The sequence below is a fragment of the Labrus mixtus genome, chromosome 20 (assembly GCF_963584025.1).
Source record: "Labrus mixtus chromosome 20, fLabMix1.1, whole genome shotgun sequence".
In the NCBI taxonomy this organism is placed as follows: Eukaryota; Metazoa; Chordata; class Actinopteri; order Labriformes; family Labridae; genus Labrus; species Labrus mixtus.
Window position 1 is genome coordinate 9,344,063 of NC_083631.1, and position 20,270 is coordinate 9,364,332.

General features: G+C 44.5%; 3 protein-coding genes and 2 long non-coding RNA genes across 5 annotated transcripts in view; 3 read left to right on the forward strand and 2 right to left on the reverse strand.

Annotated features, from left to right (window-relative positions):
• Positions 1-20,270, reverse strand: part of LOC132953976 (uncharacterized) — a 199,845-nt gene that overhangs the window by 54,217 nt on the left and 125,358 nt on the right. The window lies entirely within an intron of this gene.
• On the forward strand, positions 327-7,847 carry engase (endo-beta-N-acetylglucosaminidase). Its single transcript, XM_061065229.1, has 14 exons — positions 327-534; positions 1,275-1,354; positions 1,436-1,637; positions 1,977-2,125; positions 2,217-2,371; positions 2,880-3,028; positions 3,236-3,407; positions 3,500-3,606; positions 4,656-4,767; positions 4,856-5,043; positions 5,153-5,295; positions 6,070-6,169; positions 6,258-6,369; positions 7,147-7,847. The coding sequence occupies exons 1-14, from the start codon at positions 437-439 to the stop codon at positions 7,543-7,545; spliced, it is 2,166 nt and encodes a 721-aa protein (XP_060921212.1). The 5' UTR covers positions 327-436; the 3' UTR covers positions 7,546-7,847.
• scpep1 (serine carboxypeptidase 1) lies at positions 8,635-13,942 on the reverse strand. Its single transcript, XM_061065230.1, has 13 exons — positions 13,790-13,942; positions 13,429-13,568; positions 12,600-12,689; positions 11,695-11,850; positions 11,410-11,484; positions 11,179-11,251; positions 10,575-10,612; positions 10,372-10,500; positions 9,857-9,941; positions 9,656-9,769; positions 9,407-9,544; positions 9,158-9,321; positions 8,635-8,883 (listed from the first exon to the last, which is right to left on the reverse strand). The coding sequence occupies exons 1-13, from the start codon at positions 13,848-13,850 to the stop codon at positions 8,821-8,823; spliced, it is 1,326 nt and encodes a 441-aa protein (XP_060921213.1). The 5' UTR covers positions 13,851-13,942; the 3' UTR covers positions 8,635-8,820.
• coil (coilin p80) lies at positions 14,888-19,069 on the forward strand. Its single transcript, XM_061026791.1, has 7 exons — positions 14,888-15,233; positions 15,574-16,558; positions 16,810-16,899; positions 17,634-17,681; positions 17,820-17,889; positions 17,993-18,081; positions 18,892-19,069. Exons 1-7 carry the CDS (start codon positions 14,980-14,982, stop codon positions 18,937-18,939), a joined length of 1,584 nt encoding a protein of 527 aa, XP_060882774.1. The 5' UTR covers positions 14,888-14,979; the 3' UTR covers positions 18,940-19,069.
• The window catches only part of LOC132995271 (uncharacterized), a 41,399-nt gene continuing 40,602 nt past the window's right edge, over positions 19,474-20,270 (forward strand). Inside the window, exon 1 of the long non-coding RNA XR_009677003.1 lies at positions 19,474-19,671. This is a non-coding gene — a long non-coding RNA (uncharacterized LOC132995271). The remainder of the gene's footprint in view (positions 19,672-20,270) is intronic.

Genomic DNA, 20,270 nt, shown 5'->3' on the forward strand with positions numbered 1-20,270 from the left:
GTCCAGCTGGCCTAAGTCCACCTCTCATGGACAATACACTGCGGGGATTCCTCTCAAACCAACAATGAAGGTTGACAACTAAAAAGAGCCAACGTTCAATACATTTACATCGTTATTTATTTTCTGTTATTCGATGTAAAAAACAACAACTTCATCCCAAGGCAGTTTTTTTGATTAATAAAACTTGACATTGCGTTACAAAAATCACGTATAATGTTGTTATTAAAGTACAAAAGCCTTGCTAAAAACGTATCTCATAAAGAAAATACAATTTCTTGTACTTCTCATTTTTAATAAGGAAGTGTTTATTTTATTCTGAAGGGCTGTGGACGGAAGTGTTTGCTGCCGCTGAAGCTGCAGAAGGAAAAGCTCTCTCTGCTTCCTCGTTCATCTGTCAGTTTGTTGCTTCAATGCTCTCTCGGATAAATTGATTATAATGGCTCTGAACGCAGATGTAAACAAGCCTCTTCCTCTGCGGAGGAAACGGGAGGACGCGGCGGAGGGCGGAGATGTTCCCGTTAAGAGAGAAAGCAGGTAAACTTGCTGTACTCGTTTACCTCCTCTACCTGTGCTTCATGTGCTTTATCTGTCAGAAAACTTTAAAAAGTCTGTTTTTAAAGCTGCTACATCGCAAAAAATAATAATATCATGGTCTTACAGCCAGTTGCTGCTTGAACTCTAATTAACGGAAGTTGGAGTGCAGTTTAAGTCGTTAATAGGTTAATTATTAACAAGCATAGTTCATTGGGTTCAGTAGCTAACATGTGACTGGTTTAATTTTAAAGGGGACATACTATGAAAAATCCACTTTGACAGTGTTTTTGAACATATATTTGGGTAACCTGAGTGTCTACCGAGCCACAACATGTGAAATAAACCCATCCAGTCCTTTGTTTGTGGTCTGCATAAGTCTTACAACAAAAATGCTCTGTTTCAAATGTGCTCTCCTTGTGATGTCACAGTGGGATTCTGGTAAAAAAAAAAAACAAAAAAAAAAAACACCCTCCCCTCCCCTGGTATCTCCACTCATTGCATTTAAAGAGACACACACACCAAAACGGAGCGTTCTGAGAGAGCTGGTTTATACAGGGTCACAAACCTCCTCTGCTGCTTGATTCATGTTATATTTTGACCAAAGCACAGCACAGATGTTTCATTTAGACCACAGGGGGACTGTTTGAAAAGGTGGAGAAGGGGGATAAGATGTCCTCTTTAACATGAAAGACGAGTTAAACCACATATGAGTCCTCGCTGACCACCTCTTCTCTCCTCAGGTTGGAGTCTTGTTTGGATCAGCCGATGGATTCAGGAAGTATCCACGAGGTCATTAAGTTCACTCCCTCTCCTCTGTCAGGTGAGCGAGCGAGCTTCATTTTACGTCTTTAAAAATCTTCTCACGCTGATAATAGTTCAATTCTCCTCTCTCCGTTCTCAGCCAAACATTACGATGTGGACACCACAGAACCAATCAGCGGCGGTCTCACCACTTTGGACGAGCTGTTGTCGTGGAAACGGAGTGAGGCGAACCCCTTCAATGTGGCGACGGTACCTCTGGCCCCTCGGGTGCCTCCTCTGGCTGATTGTCCTCGACGAACTTTGGTGTCTCATGACATGATGGGCGGTTACCTGGACGACAGGTGAGGACGCACATTAATAAAAACTATCAGGTGTGTGTTTCTGACAAGAGAAGTGGTTCAGATAGAAGTGATTGTACTGTCCACCACATGGTGACCTGCGTGAGCATCGACTCTAGAGAGGGGGGGGAGACAGCTCTCTACCATGTTTAGAATTTAGACTGCAGTACCCATTTTAAACACTAGGGATCAGAGTTACATACTGCTCCTTTAAATACAAACAAATCTGTGCATCAGATTTCTACCCGGCTCTTCAATAAACACAGAAATAAGAAGATTTAAAACCACACAGCAAATGATAACCAGTAATCTCTGTAATCATGTTGATGTTCTCTCGTGAAGGTTTGTGCAGGGGACTCATGCAGAGGCTCCGTATTCCTTCTATCACTGGCAGCACATCGATGTTTTCAACTACTTCACACACCTCCTGGTCACCATTCCTCCCGCCATGTGGACCAACACTGCTCACAAACATGGAGTCGTAATGATTGGTGAGTAAAAAGCGTGTCATGTTTTAGTTATTGGGAAATTTAGGATTGGACTTAATCAGGCTTCCTGCTGTGTTTTTTGTCCCGATTTCAGGGACGTTCATCACAGAGTGGACGGACGGAGCGGCCACGTGCGAGTCCTTCCTGAAAGACGAGGAGTCGTATCGAGCCGTGGCTGATAAACTCGTCCAGATCAGTCACTGTTACGGCTTCGATGGATGGCTCATTAACATCGAGAACAGCCTCAGTGTGAGTTTCACCCTCATACTTGCTATTCTGCTGATCTCCGTTTTAAAACTCCCATGTGGTGTCACAACCCCGGATGCTCAAACTACACCTGTAAACGTAAATTGGAGTAATCCCAGAATTAGTCTGCAGAGGGCGCTAAACAGCTTGTTCTACAGATTAAGCTCCCTGATATGAAACCAAGAATTTAACGAGACGGCTTCAGACCTCTTACATAAACCTCTCCTCTCCCAGCACAGGGGAGCAGCCCTCCCCTGGCAGCCCTGCAGCGTTCTGCCCCCTGAAAGGTTTCCAGAAAACGGGCCAATCAGAAGAAAGTTGGCACGTGGGGAGGGGGGCCTTAAAGAGACAGCAGCGTTTGTAGGCACAGGCTGAAATGAGGGGATTTAGTTTTTTAAGCTCACACAGAAATCTTATCAACTCAAAGGTTTCAACTCAAATGCTGTTTGCTGTCAAATGAAGTTTGTGTTTTTACGTAACTGAACGGGGTGTTGTGTCCTCTTCCCTGCAGGAGGTGGCGCTGAAGAACACACCTTTGTTCCTGCGTTATCTGACCGACCAGGCGCGCCTGAGGGTGCCGGGAGGTTTGGTCCTTTGGTACGACAGCGTGATCGATACGGGACGTCTGCTGTGGCAGAATGAACTCAACCAGAACAACAGGTGGAGGATCTTAGAGAACTAGTTTTACATCAATGAGTTAATTTATATATTCAGATGATCATCAGTCTCTTCATGTAATGAGAGGATGTGAACCAAAACAAGACTGGTAACTGTGGACTTTTCACATCTGCACTCAGCAGATTCTTACTCTGTCGTACCTCCTAGTTCAGGCTGTTTGACATTTTAATCCTCCTCTTACCATGACAGGATGTTTTTCGACGCTTGCGATGGCTTCTTCACCAACTACAACTGGACCGAGCAGAACCTGGAGTGGATGAGCAACTACAGCGGCATCTCAGGTCGCCAGGCCGACGTCTACATCGGGGTGGACGTGTTCGCCCGAGGCAACGTGGTGGGAGGGAAGTTTGAAACAAACCAGGTACAAACTGATGACCTTCCTGCGAGTCTGTTAAAGACAGACGATCCTCAGATCACTGACGGCGTGCACTCTCCTGTTCATCTGTTCTGCAGGCGCTCCAAGTCATCCGAAAACACAACTTCTCTGTCGCCCTCTTTGCTCCGGGCTGGGTGTACGAGACGCACGAGGATAAGAGCGAGTTCCGCAAAAATCAGGACAAGTGAGTGTAGGGATCCTTTTCTGTGATGTTGTCAGACACAATCTGAGCCAGGGACTCTGTCAGGGACAAAAACAACGTTTAGTGAAGAAAAACCCTCAAGATGTATCAGGTGCACTCACACTCGGCAACATGTACCGTTTCTGAACATGTTTCCAACCCCTTAAATCCAGTTTGTTTGACGAGTGCTGGTGCGCCATACTTTGCTAAAGCATGGTGCACTTCTTTGGCCCTGGATTGGTTGGAAGAGGTGAACTTAAAGGCTTTCTATGTGATTTTTTGATCCAGCAGATGTCGCCCTTGAGCTCCAGCATGAAACCAAAACAACTTGCGCTGCATTGTTGTGTTAGCATGCTAATGCTAGCGATCTTTATTATGCTCGTATCTTCACACTGCATGTAAATTTACCTGAAATGAGCGTGATCTAGAAACACAGTTAATCAGTGAGTACAGTATGTTATTCTTCTTTTCTCTAGTCCCTCAATTAAACAACTTTTATACGTGAGGGGAGGAGCCGGTCGGCCGTCCCAACGATGTAAACAAACTGAAGATAGGACTCTGAAAACATCACAGACAGTGGGACTCGGGTGTTACACTCATTGTAGACAGTCATGACTCACAGAGTTATTTTCAGAGGATATACTTGATTTCTACATTTAAGTGTGAAAAATCAAATATAAAGCCTTCAATGCACGAGCACAAACAGGGGTGTGCAGCGTGTAGATGACGTATCTTGTCCACATCTGACCAAAGAACAAGCCGTAAAGTTGCCGCCATGTTTGCTCTCCATGACTCTGAGACCGCGCTTCATGTAAACTAAAAGAGGCTTCATGCTGATGTAAAGCCATGCGTCTGATGTGATGCATGTGAAGACACATGTACAAGAGGTAGCTGTGCTCGGGCCCGGTTGGACCTGGAGCAGTGTGAGTGCAGGCCAGCAGGAGACTGGGAAGGGGGGGGGGGCATCATGGAAACTGGGACTACTGTGAGTATGCCCTTCAACTTTCAGAGACAGAGGTGGTTTTTTTTAAAGTATCACGTCCTTTCTGCAGATTCTGGGCTCTTCTATCAGACTACCTGTACGTCCATCGGCCATCTTTGTCCCTCCCCTTCATTTCCTCCTTCTGCCAGGGCTTTGGGAAGGCCCTCTACTGGAGAGGACAGGTACTGTTTCTATGATCGCATTTATCCAAAACGATTTCAGTTTCTGATTGTGCTGCATTAATTAGTTTTCTTTTTCGCGTGTGTGCAGCGTGAGACGGAGAGGAGCTGGTTCAACCTGAGCGCTCAGGAGATCCAGCCTTTATATTACCACACAGAGCTGGAGGGCGGAGCCTGGCTGCGGAGCCGCGGCTGCCCTGACGACGCCTGGAACGGAGGCAGCTCTCTGCTGCTGGACGGACTCATCCCCACCGCACACACCTCTCCAGTTTGTGCAAAGTGTGTTTGCATGATTTTCTTTCTGCTTTACTTTCAAGGCAGATGAACAAATCAAGCAGCTCTCAGAGTTCATGCATTTTCTCCTTGTTGGTTTTTCTCTCTCTTTCAGGATCTTCTCGCTCCACGTTCCCCTCGCTGCAAAGACTCTGGTGAGCGTCATCTACAAGCCGTCTGCGGGGATCTCAGTGTCCCTAGAGCTGAAGACCACAGATGCAAGTCTGTGCACACACATGGACATCCAAGATGTTCAGCGTGAGTTTCTAACTCTGCATCCATTACCCATCCCCCTGAGGACAATCAGAGATGTCTGGAACCTTCTTCACTTAAACAGAAGTTCAGGTTCTTTTGTTCACAGACTCTGGTAAAGTAGAAGTAGTGCTGTAAGAATGTAAGTCACCCTGTGTCCACCTGGTGTTTTTTAAGGGCAGGGAAGGGCCGGCTGTGCGCTCAGGATCTTTGCACGTGCGTCTTGTCTCTATGACAACGGACACTGTATGACCGGCTCTGCTCCGTTGCTTTTTACTGTATGTGTTATTACTGAGATAATTTTTTTCCCGTCAACATAAGCATCAATCGTGTTGATGTTTGTCTGGATGATGAGATTAATTACAATGACAGGAGTGAGGAGGATGTGGGACGGAAAACATGATCTGTTTGAGACAAAAAAAAGGGGAACAGTATCTGCTTTTTCTTGGCTGAATGAAAAGATTCAACAACAGTGCTCTGCTGAAAAGTTGAGAAAAAAAATGTTTTCTTCGGGCGGCCGCCTGCTGCTGCAAGTGCCCCCTCCTCTTTGGGAACTATTGAAAGGAGGAGCTGGCCTTCAGATATACGCCAGGTGGACACAGGCCCTGATTTATTTCCTGCAGTAAGTAAGAAGGTGGCCGGCGAGTACAAAGTACAGATATTTGTGTAAAAATGTTTGGGCTGAAAGCAAAGTATGTTAATAAAATAAATACTGAGGTAAAGTACAGACACCTGAAACTCTTCTTGAGCTCAGTAACAGAGTGGTTTGTGTCTCCACAGTCATCAGTGTGACTCCTGAGCAGCTGGATGAAGAACAGCAGCTCTTCAAACAGTTCTCTCAGCTGTGTGGAAGCTTTATTCCCTCAGGTTGGACTGTCAGGTAAAGAGCTCTAACAGGCAGAGTAAGTGACAGCTGTGTTGAAGGATTTCCTTCATGAGGAGTTAACCTGTCTGCTCTCTGTGTTCAGGTGCTCTCAGCTGGAGCTTCGTGGTTGTGCTCTCAGAGAAGTTTGTTTGAGCATCCGGCGGGACGGTGAGCCCGAGGACACGCCGTTCAGCTGCAGGCTGGGACAGATCATGGTGAGACTCGTGTGTTTAACGGGTTCTTGGTACCAGTGTTTCTCAGGAATTCTCAGGTACCCTTGAAGAGAAATAGACCACAGAACCCAGGATGATTCTCTGGTTCTTCATCTGAGGAGATTTTCTGTTTGCTTACTTTAACATGTGGGCGCTTCAGAAACGTTACCTGTACTCAAGGATGAACTGATCAGATTTTGGTTTAGAGTTTTTATTTTATTATAGTGTCATACATCCATATGCCCAGCCTGCATGGTGCTTACATGACACCATAAATTAAAAATGTTCCCGGATCAGAGTGCACTAGGTAAGCTATATTCATTCTCAAGAAACAAAAAGAGAAAGCAAGAAGTCAAACTAATTAAACAGAATATCCTGTCTTCTTTTCCAAGCTTTTGAAACAAAATGATCAAGTTTAAACACATCAAACTTAGACAGCCATTCCAGTTTTTGCACATCTGTCCACCCCAATATTTACTTCATGAAACAATAATTCTCGTAAATCATCAGATTTTGTTCAATGCAAAAGAAAATGGGACTCTGTTTCAACTTCGTCCAACTCACACATCTCACAAAGTCTGTTTTCTACTGGAATATTTTTGAATCGACCGACTTCAACGGCCAGAGGGAGAATACCCTCTGTCCATCTTTAGATTGTGCCTCAAGAATTCATCCTTTCGGGGCGCCGGTAGCCTACTGGTTCGTGCACGCTTCAGTCAACAGAAACATAAGAACTCTTTTTATTCACCCTCGCCTCCTGCCTCTCTTTCTCTCCACCAGCTCTTGGACATCTCCAGCCTGCAGGTCCCTCCTGAGCTCATTCAGGGTTTGTGCATTTACGACGTGGTGTGGTTTCACGGCGTCGGTTCCTCACTGGAGTCCACCTCTCCCGGTCTGATCCTGAACGCCACCCTTCGCTGGGATTACCCGACTCACCTCGTGCAACACTTCAGGGTGTACTGGAGGCATCTTAGAGGAACTGATTCTAGAATCCCGGCGGGGCCGCTGGTTCTGGTGGGGCGAGCGTATTCTAATCTTTACAGAGTGACGGAGCTGATGGTGCCGGAGCCGCCCGGCCTCATGGAGCTGGTGGTGGAGCCGGTGATCAGGAAGGACTTCCAGATCCCAGAGAACCACTGGGGGAGGAGGAGCCTCAGCTACACCAAGGACTCAACATGAGGACTAAAGAATAACTTATCAGGATGAACCTTTGATCAATGGTGCTGCAACCAAGGCTCGAGGTAAACGTCCATGTTTAGAAGTTGGAACAACTCAGGGTTTGAAGGTTAATTAAGAATCTACATGAGAAGAAGGATTGGGTTATAAAGCTCTTAAGATTAACAAAATGTACTGTACCAAATATAAAAGTATGTTTAACTTTTGACTGACTGTATGTTGGATGTGTTGAGTAAGACACAAACATTTGATGGAACAGAATGTCTCATTATTCATAAGCTATGGACCTACAATCTGTGATTTAAGATTAAAATTGTACAACTGAAGAATAATTATAAACTATGCATGAACTAGTTATCTGATAATATTCCTTCTCTGACACTTATGGTCAACTTAACATATCTTGGTGCATCAAATGACATCAACAGTTTTATTTGTACTTATATTGACTTTAACGGTGCCTTGTTTTAACTTTGATAATAAAGTCTTTAACTTCCGCTGTTGGAAAATCAAGCTGTAACTGTAGTGTAAAAACCTGCAGTTCCTGGAGTGTCCACTAGAGGCTGGCTGCAGAAGCACAGGAAGTCACATACACACCCATTCTAAAAAGCCTGTTTTTACAGCAGAGATTAACATGTTTACAGCCTGGTTCAAAAAACCAAATAGGTCTGATTAGCTCATGTCTCGATCGACACACACTGTACGGGGGGTGAATGTTTTGATGAAGGATAAGAGTTATTCACAATAAGGCGTGTAGCTGACCTGATTGACAGGTGGGCGCGGTGTAACGGTTTGTCAGGAGGTTTAAAACCCGCCTCAGCTCCAGCTCTCAGCCCGTCGTTAGGTTGACTGAAAGTTAGACTGAGACAGCATTTCCAGCATGGAGACCGCCATCGATGGGACTCCAGCGACCCCTGCAGGAACAGACAGGCAACATCACTCAGGCTCAAACATTCATATTAACCGTCTATTGTCTCAGCCCTGAAATACCTGAGAGGTTTAATATCTTTGCACATAAGAAATAACGTAGTAATGAAGATGACCATTGATGTTGATTCAGATCAGACTTCAACAGAGACAAGGACAAGTCAGTATTTACAAAAACAAAGGCTTTATTTTGGCTTCCAGTCACATGTCAGTGCTAAAATTTGAGTACCAGGATTCTACTTAGAATTGAATTTGTATTTTGGTCAAGCAGGAAGTGAAATATAAAAAGAGGGTTTTGTGATCTTAGTGATTGTCAGAGCCATTCCAGCTGGCGTCCTCATGAGGGGGGGTTCAGGCCTGCTGGGTGATCATCTTCAGCATCTGTAAGGCCATGGGACCCTGATCTGAAGGGATCTAAGAAAACAGAAAAAATTACAGGTTCACTCAATTTGTACCTCTTACAATTCACTTAGCAAACGCTTTTATTCAAAGCGACGACCCTCAGAGTAAGAAGAACACAAGCAAGGATCTAGAGAGGTTTAAGTCTGATCGGACACACAGGTGCTGACAGGAAGTGACCACAGGCAAAACACAACATCCAGAGCTGTTCTAATGAGCATCAAAACCATCCTTAATATTATCATCATTAAAGTCTTATTATAACAGACTACTCGAGTCAATGTCTCACCATGTGTCCGGCTTTGAGGATCCAATAGAAAGAGAAGTTCTTATGATTCTTGTAGAAAGCTCCAGTCACACCAGGGGAGGCGGGGTCATCCAGCGGGGTCCACCTCATCTTGTTAAACCCAGTTAGCCCCTCCCACTTCAGCTTCTTCACCCACAGCTCCTGACCTGTGTGAAAAAAGCGTAAAGATTCATTGATGCGTTTACACCAAGACTGCACAAAATAATAAGTAATAATTCAGTGATAAGTTACCCATGGTGTCCACTATGAGGTCCAGCTGGCCGTTGTAGATGGTGACGTTGACTCCAGCCTCGAGCAGCTGATCGACCACATCCACCACCGGCTTCATGAAGTCTCCGGCCATTTTGCTGAAGACTTCCTCTGCCTGGCCTGAAGACGCAGCGAACACAAGAGAGGAAACAGAGTTTAAAAAATAATGACTCAAGAAAGCTTTTCAATCTAGATAAAAACTGCTGAATAGACGAGGCTGCGATGACGTACCTCCCCAGGTGACATTCTGGGGGATGATGACCAGTTTCTTCCTGATTGGTCCGTTCATCAGCTCACTGAGGGATTGGCTATGGAGGGGTTGAATATGGCGGCGTGTCTGCAGAGCTAATGGAGAGAGAGAGAACATTGGTTGTAGATTGCGGATAAACGAGTGTTAGCCTCTTTGATTGTTTTTGCACAGCGGTGTCTCACAGATGTAATCTTCTCCTGCTGAAGCGACGACTCCCTCGTCTGGCTCCTGCGTCAGGATGTTGTAGAAATTGACTCCATTTGTGTTCTAAAGAAAAAAAGAACGTAAACATTGAACCACATCAATCATGATGTCAATCTTAAAAAACATAAAACTACTCTAGTGCCAGAATGCAGAGTATTTGAATTAATGGTTTACCTTCTAGCTTTTAAAATATTCAAACTGGTGTCCCACAAGGCTCCATACTGGGTCCCATTTTTATTTTACAAATAACATAAAATAACTCTTGTTACTTTTTAACATTTAATTTTATGCAGATGACACCATTATGTACACTTCTGCCTCATCCTTGAGATTGTGATTTACAGAGACCTTTACTATATGTTAACAGAACAAACATGTTGTGCTTCATATGGTCAAATAAGACGAAGTGCAGGCTCTCCGATGGCGTAAACTAGATTGTTTACCGTCTTTCAAACACCATCTAGTCCTGCAGAGGCTCCAGTGTTGTACCCACCTGCTCCACCACGGTCTCAGTCACTGACCAGAGCTCCGTCGCTTTCTCAAACTGCTGCAGCTCCACCGCTCGCTTCACAGCGTCCGCCGCACTGCTGACGTCTGCCAGGCCGTAGTCATCCAACAGAGACTGAACAGAGAAGTAGAAAGAGTCAGACGAACACTCAGCAGAGCGGCTTGACCAGTAGAAAGATTGTTACTCACGGTGGTGTAGAGGTACGGTCCCCAGGTCATGACGGAGTCTGTGGAAGAAACATAAATATTAAAAAAAAAGGAGACGACACATGCTTTATAGACGCTTCACGGCTAAAATAAACATCGCAGGGACTTGCAATACAAGTGTGCAATATTAACCTTAAAAACAGTGTAATTATATAATGTGAAAAATATGTGTGCAATAACCTCAGGTGCAATAAGAGATGTAGAAAGTAGAGACAAGAAAACATTTATATTTTCATTTCATTGTAGTGTTCACCTTTGTTATTTTTTTGTATTATATATTTGCTTTAATGCAGTGTATAGCTTCTTTACAGTTTATTTTAATTTACTTAGCTGTTACTACAACTTATTTTATTTGTACTTTTCTACTCTTTATATGCTATTTTATCTTTTTCTAGAAGCTGACTCAGGGAGAAACGCACAAAAATTCCAATGTACCTGTACCTGAGCAAATGGCAATAAACAGCTATTCTATACCCTTTATCTGGAGCGCTGAAATCTAGATATGCAGCCTTCCAGTGGAGGTTTGTTTGTGTTTGATAAGAAATGTGTGCACACATTGTGGTAAAAGTGAAAGACTGATACTGACCCAGAGGAGAAATCCATGAGTCTCCCAGTGCCACACCAGCAAAGTTACACTTCAATGACCCGTGTGCTACAGCCTGGACGAGACCAAAGAAGGGTGGTTACACCAAATCAGGTCGGCGGGGGACAGTTTCAAAAACAGCATGCTTCTCTCCTCGTCATCCACCACATGCCATTTCTTCGACACTGGGACTCTCCAAAGAGGAAGTCGAAAGGAGAAGTAAGATGAACTCACCTTCGTCAGCTCCAAGGAGATCGCAGCGGCCATCTTCCCTCCATAAGACTCTGAGAAGATGTAGAAAGGGACACTCTGCACGGGACAGAAAAAGACAGACGGGTCTTCGTTGGGGGGTTTCAGTTAGATTCTTTTAGTCCTGATGGTCGTATCCACTCTACTGTTTTAACGTTCATTAGTTTTGTATGAAGCGACCTTTTAGTGCTCTCCCTGTGTTTGTATTCATGACATTTTGGAGATAGAATAGAGTTAATCTAGTCCTGGAACAGTAAAGAGTTGGCGTACCTGAAACTCTGCCTTGTCTTTGAAGAAGTGCTGCAGCAGCACGAGCATGTCCGAGGCCACCATGGACACGTCGGTGGCGTAACCGCCCGGTCCGTCGGTGTAGCTGAAGCCGGTGCCCACAGGGTTATCCACGAATAACACACTGGCTGCCTGGACCTGAGAGAGCAAACACACACAATTCATCAGAATGTTAACCTGAAAATTAGAGATAAAACAGCCGTGTGTCCTCAGCTCTCTGTTCACATTAAACACAGTCCTAATGTCAGAGTACAGAACTACAATCAGTGAGATGTGTAGAGAGTGAAATGATAAAGTGACCCTTACTATATGATCAGACATTAAGGAAACATGTTATGTTGAAGTGCTGGCTTCTCTGACAACAATGCAGCAGTCAGTATGTCCTCCTTCTAACTTTAGATTCTGGTCCTGAATGCTCTGGATTTGTTTGGACCAGAGAAGGTAGGCGGTTTTAAGGCCCCCCCACACGGCCGTTTTGGACGCCCCTCGGTTTGCCAGATATGAGAGCAGTTATCAGGTCAACAGGTGTTGCAGCGATGGAAGCGGGCAAGAGAACTGGTTCAGATAGAAGTGATTGTACCCGACCTAAAAAGCCTCTGCATGTTTCTAATAAGCTCCACGAGCAGAAACGTGCTCAAACTAGGATCAATATTGGAGATGCTTTTGAAAAATGGAGAGAGGTTAGAACGCAGCAAGGTTTACAGACCCATGCAGAGCTGGATAAACACTGAAGCTTCAGTGTCTTCACACTGAACCTGTAAAAGGTGCATCTTCTTCTGAAAACAAGCCCATCGTTGAGTTCCAAAAGGGGAGACGATGTCCGAACTCATTATCATTTTTGATAACTTATTTCTGAGCCATGAAAACCTTAAAGACGAAAGTCTTACCCAGCTGGTCTTCCTGGGCTCCTGGTTCCTGTTCAAAGGTCCGATCTCCTCGAAGTTCCCAAATCCAGTTCCTGATCCTCCTGGTCCGCCCTGAAGACACAAACCACCTCATCATGTTTCAACTCTAAAGACCAGCAAGGGGGGGGGGGGGGGGGGGGGGGGGGGGGGGACGGGACGGGACACAGTTCCTCCTCAGCAGACTGAAATAACAGCAGCACTGATGTTACTCATAAAGTCACAAGAACACATTCAACCACATCCCTCCTGACCTCGTCTCGTTTAAACTTCACACAGCATTGTTTTTAGTGTTTAATCTTTAACTCTGCAAACTGTGGGAGTCACTAGGAGCCATGTTTGAAGCTTCAGAACTCTGCTGAAGCAACTACAGCACATTTCACAAACCTGCAGTCCAGTTTGGTGTCTTTAGCTTAAAAAACAACTTGACTGGCAGAGACTAAAATCTGCTTCATATTAGGATGCAAACACATTCCCCTGAATTTAACACCAAATATGCAGACAGACAAAATACCTGAATGCTTAGGGGGTAAAGGAAGGACATGTTGGGAGAACAGTCAAAATACACACAGACAGGGATTCAAACCAGGAACCTCCTCGCCACTGCACCACTGCCCCAAATCAGGCCTTATTTTCTTGTTTTTATATCTTGATTTTGTTGGACTTGTCAGGTGAATTTGGCTTATGAAGTGAGAGCAATACACCTGCTAAGATGTGAGGATAACTGAAGCACTTAATTTAAGACAGAAACACATGAAATGACCGGACTCATAAAAAACCTGCACAGACTGTGATTTGATAGTCGTGTTCTCACCTGCAGCCACATGACCAGAGGCAGATCCATACTGTGTGCAGACGGACTGTCAGCATAATACAGCCACCAGAACATGTGGGCCCCGTCCCTCACCTCCACATAGTCCCAGTTTTCTTTAACGGACAGAGGACTGGAGAGACCTGCGGAGGACACACACACAGTTCAGATACATAAAGAAACTCATCGACAGAGTAAATCTAAGTTATGAAACAGCGTTACTTTCTGTTTGCAGTCAGCTGAATCGCTGCATCAAATGATCAGAGCTACGTGTTTGTTCCAGTTTGTTTACCGATTTTATTTACCCAGAATTCACCACATTAAGGAGCTTTAAAAGGCGCCATGTGGAGGTGATAACTCCTACCTGTGCTGACGATGAAGAAGAGGACAAACACCAGCCTGCAGCTCGTCTCTGTCCGGATCATTGTTGCAGAGTTGGTGAGAAAGCCCCTCTCTCTTTGCTTTTATTGCAGCAGCTGATCACATGACCACACCCGAGGTCAGCTGACTCAGAGCAGTCAGTGCATAAACATCAGACTGGGAAAGAACACTTTGCTCAAATGCCACAGAAAGTTTAAATTCTTCACAATCACAACGTTTTGTTTCATTCTTCCTCAGTCTGGTTAGGCTGCTGTCTCACTTTTCATAATTTATAATTTATTTAAATACTAAAATATTCAGTACGAGTTATAGAAAGTGTGTAATGTTAACAATACATTTCCTTAATGTCGATTAAAGGCAGCACACATCTTCACAGCTATATCACTCCTATACATAATGTTTATGAAGCAGATTTAGTTTTGGTTAGATTCTGGTGAGTGCCTCCTGACCAGCAGGGGGCAGTGTTGAGAAAGAGGTCATCAGAGAGATCATCAGCCAATGAAAACTCCGTTTCCAGCCATTGGCCTTCAAAATAAAAGACAAAACACTTTTTCATTAAACGATACAATGAATGTACAAAGAAATAACAGATTTTTGTTATGATATGAGTTTAACCATCCTAAGAAATGTCCTGAGTTTTTTTTTTTTTTTTTTTTTTTTTTTTTACTGTTACAGCACTGTCTGTGATAATAACAATAATAAAACACGGATAATAAAAACACAACAAAAGCATTTCGCAGCTCAATCACATAAAGACAATGGGAGGGAAAGTAACTGAAACAAAGATTGCTAACTTAAATTGAAAGCCACACAACACTTTAATTAAAATAAAGGGTATTTTTTGTAAAACATGATGGGTATTTCCTCAATAATCTTTATACGTTTAGATTTATGCAAAAAATTAGGTAATCTACGTTTCAATAATAATATTTAGACTTTTTTTGTTTAGTTATTTTCTGCTTTTAGATAATATATTATCGCTATTTTCTCTAACCGGAACTTAAGTATCCCTTACCGTTCTTTTTCAGGTACTTACACGTTTTGGAAACACCAAAAATTATTTTAAAAATTTATTCTGAAAATCCCTATCGGAAATAGTGCTCTGTTAGCCGGCGGAACCGAACACGCGTTGTGAGTATGTGTTTGGTTTGAGTTTGGTGCGCTATCATCCTCATGATGGCTGCTCACAGTAACAACTTTATCCGCGTCCGATTACTCTTTGAATACCCGCCTCCCGCCACAGCGGACTGCCGGATGTGCTGGCTGCTCGTGGACCTGAACAGGTGTCGCGTGGTGTCGGACCTGGAGGGTCTAATTAGAGAGAAGTTCGAGTTCAGCCGCAGGAGCATCCTGAACCTGTTCATCGATGACTGCTACCTGCCGCACACCGAGAGCGTGTACGTGGTGCGGGACAACGACAGCGTCAGGTGATGATAAAAAACAACAATGTTTTTAATGCATGTGGTCATATCACCTGTAAGCAGAGGCGATTCTAGAGACTGTTGAGGTCCCAGGCAAACATCTATTGCCCCCCCCCCCCCCCCCAAAGCAGCTTTTATTACCAGTATTTCTGCCAGTGTAATGCGTCCTGTCACTGTAGTGTCATCTGCAAACAGTGAGGGACCCAGACCGCAGCCTTGAGGAGCTCCAGTGGATGGGTAGTTGGTGTTGTTGACTTGTACTGTCCTAGGTCTGCCTGTCAGGAAGTTGTGGGTCTTTGAGGGGAGAAAAAGTATATTTCTGTAAACAATAGACTTGTTTTTCCAGGGTGAAGGTGGATCATCTGGCGCCGGTGAACGGGCATATCAGCTCTCCGGTAACAGACGGTGAAAGCCGCAGAAAGAGGCAGAGACCTGCAGAGGAGGACGGAGCGGGAGAGACCCTGAAGAAGAAAAAGAAGAAAAAAAGAAGCGAGGGAAGTCAGGAGAGGGATGACGGCAAGCAAGCTGACAGGGGTGAGAGCAACACAAAGTCACAAGAGAAGCACAAAGAGAAGAAGAAAAGGAAGGAGGTAGAGGAAAGTGTTCCTGCTGTCACGCCGAAACCGGTGGCTCCGACCAAAAAGACGCCAACGAGCGTAGAGCAGCCAGTTAAAACCATCAAGAAGCTCCCGGCAAAACCACAGAAAGCCTCCTCTTCAGACTCCAGCAGCAGCAGCAGCGAGGATGAAGCTCCCAAAAAAAAAGCTTCCCAAAAACCAGCTCCTAAAACCACCTCCTCCTCCACGCCCGCCGCCTCCAAGGTGACTCAAAACACAAAGAAAAAAGCTCCGCCTCCTTCCTCGTCCTCGTCAGAAACCTCGTCGGATGAAGCAGCGAGTGCAAAAAACCCGCTTAAAAAGAAACTTTTAAACTCTGCAATCCCTAAAAAAAGTGTAAATGCTAAACCTCAGCAGGCTCCTCCTCCTCCTCAGACATCCACAAAGCCTGCACAGAAACCGTCCTCGAGTGCAGCGCTAGCGCCCCCTAGTGGCAAACTGGCGCGGTCTTCCAGCTCAGACAGCGAAGAGGAGATCCAGCTGGTTATCCGACGGCCGGTTCAGCCCGCTCAGCAGCTCGGCCGCGGTTTGGGAATCCAGTCGCCGGGGAGGGGTCGTGGGCGGGGTATGATGAGGGGTGGGGGCCCCGCGGGGAGGGGTGAGGGAAGAGGAAACATCAGAGGGCACAACAACAGCTTTGAGTTTAACTATAACGGAGCCACAGAGCCGACCTACCAGACCGACTCGCTGACCAACATGTCAGTCGTCATACAGGTCAGTCTGAGTATCAGTATTCAACTTCTGCACCATCTTTCACTATTCTAAAGAATTTATTTCCAAAATAAATCTTCCTCTAAGTTAATAAAAATGTAAAGAATCAAACAGATAACGGTCTGAAGTCAGACATGTTTTTAAAGGTGGAGTCAGTGGAGATGTTGGTTGCAGACACAACATTCAAACTACTTTGATATAAACTGTTTGTAACATCTGGATAAACTTTTGTTTTTACGCGTCTCCGTCTGCAGAACAGAACAGAAAGTGTTCCCAAAAAGGACTACAGCTCCATGCCGCTGTTAGCCGCCCCTCCTCAGGCGGGGCAGAAGATCGCCTTCAAGGTGAGCCTGGTCTAATTATCTTCATGGGTATCTCTTGTTTGCTGACCTGTGTAGCTTTGAAGCCCTGTTGGCCTAATTAAACCACGAAAACCTCACTGAGATCTAATTTACAAGAGTCAGCACCTTTAACAAGTTAAACACATAAAACACATTAAACACCTTCCTCCATTTAAAGAGAGCAGCTCCCTCAGACACAAATCATCCTGCAGGTCTGCCTATAAACCCCTCTATTTCAGCACTGCTCAGAACAGGCTGTTTCTGTGTCTGTACCTTTAAATATGTAAATGAGCTGGGTCTGACCACGCCCCCTCTCTGGAAGGGTTTGGGTGTACTCTGTGCGTTCTTGCTCTATGTCCTATTGTTTACTGTGAGAAGGCAGACTCAGAGGGCAGAACAAACACCTAGCTGTGGGAGTGTCACCCATCTGGGGGAGGGGCTACTGCCCTTTGTGATGTCATGAAGGGAAAATCTACAAACGGCCTGTTTGAGCACACATTTTCTGAAAAGTGGAGCAGGCAGAAGACGGAGAGGATGGACTTTTCTCATCATTGGGGGGTTTGTAGACAGACTAGAGACACATGGAGAAGAGGATTTAACTTCATATGTGACCTTAATACGATCTACCGTATTTCTGAGTCGTCTTCAAATAACAAAAGAAAAGTGGTAGCTTCAGACATTTAGAAATTGAAGGTTTAATCTTCATTTGATAACTTCATCTCTCTGTTTGTTCACAGCTGCTGGAGCTGACGGAGAACTACACACCCGAGGTTTCAGAGTATAAGGTGAGCGTGATAATTTCTGCTGCATGCTTTGAATACTGATCACTCTTTTCCTGAATGGGCAGTAAAGAGAGCATCACAGGATGTGTAAATCATACCTGAATAACCGCTCCTCTGTTCACCTTGTTGCTTTTATTTCAGGAGGGACGGATTGTGAGCTTCGACCTGACAACCAATCAGGTGGAGCTGAACCTTCTCTGCTCCTCTCAAGGTGGAGATCGTTTCACAACAGACTCATAAAATATTCATTACACTCTGAAACACCTTGTTCAAAGTAAACGTATTCATGCATTGAAGATTGTTTTCTCCCCCAGCTCCTGTAGAACCTGGAAAGTTCGACCTGGTTTATCAGAACCCGGATGGTTCAGAGCGGGTGGAGTACGCCGTGTCCAGAGGCTCCCGGGTAAGACTTAGCATAAAGCTGCTGTTGTAGTAATTTTATCATTTTAATCTCAACAGTATGGAACACAAACATGCTCATCACTGAGCTGGAGTAAGGCTAGAGTTAGCCTAGCTTAGCATAAAGACTGGAAGCATGGGGAAACAGCTAGCTGGCAGTTCCGGCTGGGGCGGCACAATTTCTCACAGATAGATCCGGGATGCATATCTTAGTTCTTTAGCTTGATGCTAACACATACTGGAAAATGCCATTAACTGGGTAACAGAATTAGCATTTTACTAAGTTAACGATCTATTTTACTTAACATGCTTAACAAACATCACCATATGTTTCCTAAACTCTGTGGAGACAAACTTAACAAACTGCTGACTCATGCTCGTCTGGTCTGCTGGTCTGATCCAGTGACGCTGCATGACTGAGTCTGGCGCCCAAGACCAGAAACACTGAGGACACTGAAGCTGCAGTGTTTAACCAGCTCTGCATCGGTCTGTAAACCCGCTTCCATCGCTGCAACACCTGTTGGTTTGACCTGATAACTGCTCTCATATCTGGCAAACCAAGGGGCGTCCAAAACGGCCGTGTGGGGGGAGGTCGCCTTAAAAGTGCCTACCTTCTCTGGTCCAAACAAATCCAGAGCATTCAGGACCAGAATGTAAAGTTAGAAGGAGGACATACTGACTGCTGCATTGTTGTCAGAGAAGCCAGCACTTCAACATGTTTCATTAATGTCTGATCATATAGTGAGGTCACTGTATCATTTCACTCACTACACATCTCACTGAGTGGACCTTTGTCTTGTGTCTCCTCCTACAGGTGACAGAGCGATGGGACTCTCTGCTGGAGCCTCGACTGATCATTTAAATCTCACAAACAGAAATTGAGTAATATTTGTTGTTTCCTCTGGAACTAAATGCTTTTATGTTTTCTAAATGATGTGACTGTGAATACCGGTCTTGTAAACTGTTTTTCTAATAAAATACTCCAAAGATAACTTTTGTGTCACTCCAGTTTCATGGGAGCCGGTTTGTTTCAGGAGAGGCGTTAAAATGTCCTGAATTCTTAAATTGTTACAATGAAGAGATGCGAAGTTGATTTTTTTTTGATTTTTTTATTATAATTATTTATATAAAGTCTGCATGTTCTCCCCGTGCATGCGTGGGTTCTCTCCCGCTTCATCCCACAGTCCAAAGACATGCTCGTTAGGTTGATAACACAACGTACATTTTAACGTAGAAACATGAAGCCGACGCTAAAGTGTAAAATCCTGCAGTTCCTGGAGTGTCCACTAGAGGCTGGCTGCAGAAGCACAGGAAGTCACATACACACCCATTCTAAAAAGCCTGTTTTTACAGCAGAGATTAACATGTTTACAGCTGGTTAAAAAAACAAATAGGTGTGATTAGCTCATGTCTCGATCGACACACACTGTACGGGGGGTGAATGTTTTGATGACTCATCAGTTTTGATTTGATGAAGGATAAGAGTTATTCACAATAAGGCGTGTAGCTGACCTGATTGACAGGTGGGCGCAGTGTAACGGTTTGTCAGGAGGTTTAAAACCCGCCTCAGCTCCAGCTCTCAGCCTGTCGTTAGGTTGACTGAAAGTTAGACTGAGACAGCATTTCCAGCATGGAGACCGCCATCGATGGGACTCCAGCGCCCCCTGCAGGAACAGACGGGTGACGTCACTCAGGCTCAAACTTTCATATTTACAGTCTGTGGTTTTTCCCTCTCTCTTAGTGTGGTTTCTGTCCTATCACTAAAAAAATTGAAGTATTCTAATACTTAAACACCCTAAAAACACCCTGATTGGGTGTTGCAGTTTACAGAAGCTGTAAACTGAGATAAATCAAAACATTTTATTGTACTCCATTTTCCCGTTAACGAGTACATTTTGGTCGTTTTCTCAAGATCTCGACTTATTTATCTCTTCATCTCGGGATAACAACGCTGAATTTTCCCGGGATGGCGAGTTAATTTATTGAGATCTTGAGAGACACAACTGAAAAGTATCTGTTCAGAAAACAGTCAAATAAAATGTATGGATGTTTGTCCTCTGTACATTTTCCCCCAGAAACATCTGACTTCTTTTAAATAAATATTATAAAGGAAACTTCTTTATTATCCTGGTGTGTGTTATTAGCAGACGTATATTTCACATATTTAATAATATTTTCTATTTTTTGGTCTCG

Bases quoted from the DNA above. Each gene is read 5' to 3' on its own strand.
- engase (XM_061065229.1), top strand. From the start codon at position 437: ATGGCTCTGAACGCAGATGTAAACAAGCCTCTTCCTCTGCGGAGGAAA. The intron at 1,638-1,976 runs GTGAGGACGCAC...TCTCTCGTGAAG, and splicing joins GGCGGTTACCTGGACGACAG to GTTTGTGCAGGGGACTCATG. The intron at 6,170-6,257 runs GTAAAGAGCTCT...CTCTGTGTTCAG, and splicing joins CCCTCAGGTTGGACTGTCAG to GTGCTCTCAGCTGGAGCTTC.
- scpep1 (XM_061065230.1), bottom strand. From the start codon at position 13,850: ATGATCCGGACAGAGACGAGCTGCAGGCTGGTGTTTGTCCTCTTCTTC. The intron at 11,485-11,694 runs GTACGCCAACTC...TGTCCCGTGCAG, and splicing joins AAGACAAGGCAGAGTTTCAG to AGTGTCCCTTTCTACATCTT. The intron at 10,613-11,178 runs GTCAGTATCAGT...TTTCTTCCACAG, and splicing joins CTCATGGATTTCTCCTCTGG to ACTCCGTCATGACCTGGGGA.
- coil (XM_061026791.1), top strand. From the start codon at position 14,980: ATGATGGCTGCTCACAGTAACAACTTTATCCGCGTCCGATTACTCTTT. The intron at 16,559-16,809 runs GTCAGTCTGAGT...CTCCGTCTGCAG, and splicing joins ACATGTCAGTCGTCATACAG to AACAGAACAGAAAGTGTTCC. The intron at 17,682-17,819 runs GTGAGCGTGATA...CTTTTATTTCAG, and splicing joins CCGAGGTTTCAGAGTATAAG to GAGGGACGGATTGTGAGCTT.